The sequence below is a fragment of the Ammodytes marinus genome, assembly GCF_949987685.1.
Source record: "Ammodytes marinus genome assembly, chromosome: 10".
Lineage (NCBI taxonomy): Eukaryota > Metazoa > Chordata > Actinopteri > Uranoscopiformes > Ammodytidae > Ammodytes > Ammodytes marinus.
In genome coordinates, this window is record NC_137214.1 from 28601308 (window position 1) to 28608678 (window position 7371).

Below are 7371 nucleotides of genomic sequence, written 5' to 3' on the forward strand. Positions count from 1 at the left end.
ATAAAAAATTAAAAATGAAAATGAAAATGAAAAGGAAGAAAACAAAAAGGAAGAAAACACAATTTTGCATATTTTTTTTTTTTTTTTTTTGTCTGTTAAGCTGCAGTCCAATACACAGTCAACTTTTCATTCTCCATATCCATTGTGGCGGGGAGACGGGGATCGAACCTCCGACCCTGCACTCCAGAGGCGATCTCCCTACCCACTTCGCCACTGCCGCCCCAACAGTGTACACACAGCACAGAAAGTTGCAGATCTTGAGGAGATATTCACTGATTTTGACAACAAACATTCTCAAGAATCGCTGACTGCACCTTTAACTGCTGCACTTAGAAACAACCCCAGATACAATATGATATGTAGGGAAATACATTAAACGGACGCATTAAAGTGGACAGAATGTAAACAGTTCCATCTAGGTGTCCATACATCAGGGGTTAATCCACACCTATGGAATGTTCTCCAGCCAATCAGAATAGAGTATTCACACAGACGATGGTATAAATAGTGGTGTTTTGGAAAAGGAAATAGTTCTACAAAGTGCTTTATTTTAGTCACCAATCCGAAAACAAAACTACACCAAGTGTAAAATTCCCCAGTTAGGCCATCCAATTCCTGTGTGTGTGTGTGTGTGTGTGTGTGTGTGTGTGTGCGTGTGTGAGTTTAGATTTCTTCTGGACTATGTGGTTCGACTGAGAGGCTCTGCTGCTTTCTTTCCTCACTCACTCATTCGTCTTTATTCTTTCCATCCCTTTCTCCACACACACATACACACACACTCACACACACACCCCCTCCTGCAGTGCAATGCCTTATGTTTTTCCTCCATTCTGTGGTCTCGTATTCTCTCCATTACAACATGCATAAGGCTGATCCAGATCTCCCTCAATAGGAGGAGGGGAGTCGCTATAGCTACTCTGAATTCCACATCTGGAAACTATTCTCTCTCTCTCTCTCTCTCTCTCTCTCTCTCAATGTAAATAGCCCTGTAATCACACTCCTGCCTCTAAGCCTGCCGCACTGGGTGGCGCGCGAGCGCGAGTGTGTGTGTGTGTGTGTGTGTGTGTGTAGGTGTGTGTAACAACCGTCAAACACAGTCTTCTTGGTTCTCTCCATCTGAGGTCCTATCTGAGGTTTATGGGCAAATAAAAACGAAACAGCCCGTCTTCAACTCTACTTGCTCACTCACACAAACCTATATGTGAGTGTGTGTGTGTCTGTGAGTGTGTGTGTGTGTGTGTGTGTGTGTGTGTGTGTGTCTGTGAGTGTGTGTGTGTGTGTGTGTGTCTGTGTGTGTGTGTGTGTGTGTGTGTGTGTAAGCTACAGGAGGCCCACAAGCAGTTAACACAAAGGGTTTGTCTAACTTTTATAGGGCGTCAACACACGACTAATGCATCTATTCAATTCAATTCCTTATTCTCATTGTAGTTTGCAATACATCAACATTAGGTGTGTCAATTCCTCCAACTGGATGGTCAGTGTGCACTCGTCAACAGTCAACTGAACAGACCTGTCCCCTTACATACAGAATCAATACTATTTTAAAAGAAGTTGCATCCACTTCGATGCACCCTCTGCACATATAGGCCTAATACTGTGCTCTAAATGTATAAATACAAATTGACTATTCTGCTGAAAAATGTATTGTATCGTTTTTATATTTTAGATGTAGGGGAGAACGGGGTAATTTGTCACATGGGTTGGATGTCACATTCGTTATATCTCGCCACCAGAGCGCGCTAGCTCTGAAATGTTGATATAAAAAAGGTCCAGAATTGGGATCAGAGGTCACATACATACTTCCTTGGAGTTAGACTGCTGCATTTCAGGTGAGAGGATGTTTTGTGTTTTTCATGTCAAATTCAAAATATTTTGCTTCTCAGTATTTTTCTTCTAGGCTTTTACACAATGGGTTTATAACAAAACACTTGTTACCCTCAGAAAGTGTGAAGGGTAAACTATAGTTTAGATTGTGCAAGCTAATTAGTTGTCAGATGGTTGTTGGCCTTGATGCTAGCAAGAAATTCAAGTTGGGGTTGGTCGTCAAATTTTTTGGGGGGTTGGTTGTCACATGTTATCTCAAGGCTGCAGCCAGAAAAGGAACCCAATAACGAAAGAAATTGTCAAGCTGTATCCTCACTGACACCCCAGAGAAGGAAAGAATAGAGCAGGAAAAGGCAGCTGGCAAGCAAAAGAAAAAAGGGCAACAAAATCAAAACAACCCATTGCATCCCAAACTAGACCAGCTGCCAAGGCTACAGAACGTTATGTAGGCCTATTTGTCAACTTGACAATGCAATTAAACATTAAAATTTGGTTCTGCCTCCTTGCCTTCTTTTTAAGATTTTTCCCATTAAGATAACATTGTGACAAACAACCCCATAGTGTGTGACAACCGACCCCTTGATGGGGTTGGTTGTCACAATGTGTCAGAGTGTCTTTGATGGTAAATTACTTCTTCATTACAATAAGTTGGAAAAAAAGAGAGACACACATTTCTAGCCAACACCTTAAGCTTCAATTTAATGTAGGAATGGCTATTGACAGATGTTTTGGTGATGAGCAATTCTCACTAGAGTAAAAAGTGTGCCTACTTACCCCGTTCTCCCCTACTTCTTTCTACTTTTATATATTTTTTATGCATATACTGTAGGCCTATAGTTATGGTGTTTGCATTTATACTGAGAACCTTAAGGATTGCTGCTAAATTACGTTTTACACTGAAATGATGTTAAACGGATTCAATATCCCCATGAGTTTCAGATCACACACACACACACACACACACACACACGGCAAAGAGTGTGTTAACATTGTCTGAAAGGCTGCCAGACAAACACCACAAAACAAAGGCTCATAAAATGACTCACAGAAACGACAGCAAAGAGTCACCAAATATCCCGACAAATCCTCTCTGTATTTCCAGGCATGAAGACAAACATCTCGTCCTCCCTCCTCCACAAATATGTCACTAATGATCTCCAGACTGAGGCTATTGTAGCAAAGTATTCTTAGACATTCTCACAGGACGTGTGTGTGTGTGTGTGTGTGTGTGTGTGTGTGTGTGTGTGTGTGTGTGTGTGTGTGTGTGTGCGTGTATGTGTGTGTGTAGCAAAGTGTTCTTATCATGTCTTGTAAACAAACAGGCCAACTGCGACTTTCAACTGTAGATATGAAATGCTCATTCTAAGATAATAAAAAGAGCTTTATGTCTGATTGTAATGTATTTGTGCATCAGTGAATTATCCTTAGGATTTCCTCACAGAGGGGAACAGGAACACACAACAGGACGTGTGTGTGTGTGTGTGTGTGTGTGTGTGTAAAACCCTTTAGGGCTTTTTCAATGACCCACTGACAGATGACCTGATCAGCCCTCTAATCAGGAAAGCTGCGTGACAGTTGACAGGCCTCTCTTTTACACACACACACACACACACACACACACACACACACACACACACACACACACACACACACACACACACACACACACACACACACACACACACACACACACACACACACACACACACACACACACACACACACACACACACACACACACACACACACACACACACACACACACACACACACACACACACACACACACACACACTCTTAGTCAGTTTACAACCTCATCCAGCGTGATAACACACAGTCGAAAAAAAACAGTTCTTACTAATTTATTTGTGTAGACGCTTACAAAAACAAATAAACAACCAATTTCCCCATGAGTTTCAGATCACACACACACACACACACACACACACACACACACACACACACACACACACACACACACACACACACACACACACACACACACACACACACACACACACACACACACACACACACACACACACACACACACACACTCCAATCAATAGAGCCTTTCATTCTCTCACTGCGTCAGACACAACATGAAACTTTCTTCTGAATCTGTCAGTGTCTGTGTCGCGGATTACAGTTGTTCCCACACAGTGGAAGGTAGCGCTTTAATCTGAAGCGTCCTTGACCTTCCCAGTGTGTGTGTGTGTGTGTGTGTGTGTGTGTGTGTGTGTGTGTGTGTGCGTGTGTGTGTGCGTGTGTGTTTGTGTGTGTGTGATCCCTTACAAATGATACTTATAGAATAGAATGCCTTTAAAAACAAGCAACAAACGTGTGCTACTATTGTAAGGTGCCACCAGTTCAAAAACACATTCTCCACACTTTCATTCATACGTGCCACACCATAATACATAATAAATAAGTGGAGTATAGTTAAGACACACACACACGCACATTTAATTGAGTGTATAGTTCGGCCTAGATAGTATATGAAAGAGCCATTCCCATAAAAGGAAACATTAAGCTAGTATTTGAGGCTGTTCAAAGATCTTTTATTGCCGTGGGGATTTCACAACTCTAAAATATGAGAAAAATAAGTTTATAAGGACAATTTGCTTTAGAGTTGGCATTAAAAAAAAGTTTGGCTTTATTAGGAAATGCATTGGCAAACAGACTTGGCCTACTAGAGGAGGGAATAATGCTTTTTAAAGGGCAGGGGAGGGTTGTATAACCAAGATCCTTTTGAGGTATAAGCCAATTCAAGCCAGTTAACCCCCAAATGTCTCGAGGAAAACATAGGCTAAATCATCAATTCAACCTGAATTACATCTAAATAACCCATATTCATACAGATTAAATGGAAATACAGAGTAGACTGTTAATTGTCTAAACTAATTACCTTTGGATTGTATTATGTAACTTTGTGTCTAATTACACACACACACTCTCACTGTTCAGACTCTTTACACTGATGGAAATAACTTTTTTTAATTTGTTAATTAATATTTATAACCGAAAAGTCAATTATGAGTTGAGATATTAAAAATGCATCCTTATTAAAACCATGAAAAACTCACAAGTGGACTTCCAGGAATATTCACAGCCAAACTGACAACGCCACTATGTTGCCAATAGCCAGTCACTAGTGATCCAAGCAAGAACTAACTTTTCCTCTCCCACATACACAACTTCAACCGATGCACAAACACAATCAAACCATCGCATCACGCTTTGGACACACCGCTTTTAGTTTATAATCAATCATCAGTCACGTCATCACAACAATAACTCGATTATCATCTCGTCGCGCGCTACAATAAGCTTAAAAAGTGAGTGAAGTTTACCGTGTCTGCTCAACCTCAAACGGCCTCAGAGTGAGTTCATCTCTTAGCGACTGAAACCAAGACATCGGCGCTGTTTGTGGACTAATGATTGGATTATTTGTCTCTCAGTCAGTCAGACCAGCCTTGGCGTCCTCCGGCTCTAGATGGTTGCGTTCAGGCGCGGCTCGGAATATAGGAATACTATAATCTACTATGATAATGAGTAGGCTACGGACTTTTCCCCTAGTGTTTTTAAAATTGACATCATGGAAGAAGACAGAGACTATTGTGGAAAAACAACCAATTAACAATTAGAACACATTTTTTAAATGTCAGTTAAACAGGTGCTGCTATATAGGCTAGCCTATATATTTTTTTATAATCCCTATTTTGCAACTGGTAAATATAGATAACAGATAGATACATATTTATTACATCATGAATGGATATTGTGTTGTTGCCGTAGCAAAGAAAAAAATGTAATAAAAAATAAAATGTTCACTAAAATTAATAGTGTAACCCTTTTCAACTTTTAGACAATTGTTTTATTTATGAATTTGAACCTTTAGAAGTTGTAGCTTCACCAAACGATCCAGTAATAATCACTTAGGAATAGATTAATATGTTTATTTCCTTACAGCTTTGGGGATTGTTATTAAATTTACATTTTCACGAGGAACACCTGAAGGCATCTCAAGCACAAAGCAGAGCACCGCCCAAACGACTTCAGATGAGATAAGAAGAAAATTATGTTTGCTACAAGAAAAAAGACAAACAATTTTCTCATGTAACAAGTCTGCACATCTGTGCGTCTGTACAGTTAACAGTCCAAAATGCTATTTAAAATAAGCAAATTCCAAATTACAATTGTACCAGTTTCTTCAGCTGTTAACTTCCCTGGAGTGTGTTTGTGTGTGTGTGTGTGTGTGTGTGTGTGCGTTTCTGCATGTTACTGTGACCTCTGACTATTCAACTAAACATGGCATTTTAGCCCCAAAAGTATGTAAACTGACCCAGAGTTAAATATAGTTTTTGTGGGAGAAATGACAGCCTTGTGTTCATGACCTGCATAACTGTTAACAAACTAGTTGTTATCATTTTTGAAAAATGCTCTCAAACAGAAACTCACTTTTTTTGGAGTTTTGTTTGCATGAACAGTTTCACAGTAAAAAAAAAAAAAAAGTTGTCCCCTTTCAAAAAATGAACACTGCCATCTGGTGTTCAATTTGAGTTAACAGGGCACTACATTTTCAATCGTAAACTTGCCCGTTTGATTTGCCTGTCTCTGCGTTCCAATCCCCATACTTCCCTACTATTTAGTATGCCAGAAAAAGATTTAAGATGTCCCAATACATGCACGTCAATTGTAGTATGCTGAAAATACATAAATGCGCCCCACTAACTCCAATAGCATTTTGGAGTATTTGTCTTTATTCTTGACATTTCCCGACATAATGAAAATAAATCTTCCTTATCTTGTTTTTCTCTCCTGTGGCCTTAAAACTCTTCTGTACTTTAGTATGTAGTGTAGTTAAAAGAAAGAGTATGTGATTTGGAACACAGCGTTTGAAATATGCTATAAAAATATAGTGGAGCGGCTAAGTGCTTATTTTCGTCAGAATCTTTCAGTTGATGACACAAGCGTGACAACTGGCATGAGCAGCCTCCAAGGGTCACTTGACAAGAAAATAGTCCGTGACATTTGACATTTCAAGATACAAATGTTCTCATAGAAATGTATTGGGTTTTTTTATTTCATTGTCTCGGACAATTTTCTTGTCAAGTCACCCATGGAGACTGCTCACGCGAATTTTCACGCTTGTATCACAAAAGGAAAGATTGTAGCACTTATCTGCTCTACTAATAGGCCTGCCATGAGTTATTTATCCACCACTTTAATTTACCACTATAAGATTTGATTAATAAGTGGAGTATCAGGTCAATAGTGCAACTTCACAATACAATGTTTTGCAATCATACCTGTCATTTCAAATAAATACAACATCAACCTAGCCTGGCTCCGCCCGCCTACCTACTTCCGGCCAAATTTAATTTTCCCTTCAGTAGTACAAATGAAATAAAGTACGATGGTCTGGTAGCACCTAGTCTCGCAAAGCCAGACCAAACTACAGCACCAGGCTAACATCAACCGGCTGAGTAGATTAAAAAAAATGACTCTTTATTTCAGTCAGAAACATATTAAAAACATTCAATC

General features: G+C 39.7%; 2 protein-coding genes across 3 annotated transcripts in view; both read right to left on the reverse strand.

The window, feature by feature from the left end:
- The window catches only part of LOC307257046 (uncharacterized protein), a 96708-nt gene extending 91394 nt beyond the window's left edge, over window positions 1-5314 (reverse strand). For both annotated transcript variants that reach the window (XM_080036166.1, XM_080036165.1), the window contains exon 1: window positions 5178-5314. In XM_080036166.1, the coding sequence (XP_079892292.1) occupies window positions 5178-5242 (65 nt within the window). In that variant the 5' untranslated portion in view covers window positions 5243-5314. The remainder of the gene's footprint in view (window positions 1-5177) is intronic.
- A 2000-nt stretch (window positions 5315-7314) lies between these two features.
- dcps (decapping enzyme, scavenger) overlaps window positions 7315-7371 on the reverse strand; it is a 5280-nt gene continuing 5223 nt past the window's right edge. Inside the window, exon 7 of the mRNA XM_080035958.1 lies at window positions 7315-7371. This exon is cut by the window's right edge and continues 822 nt beyond it. The gene's annotated coding sequence lies outside the window, so the exon portion shown is untranslated.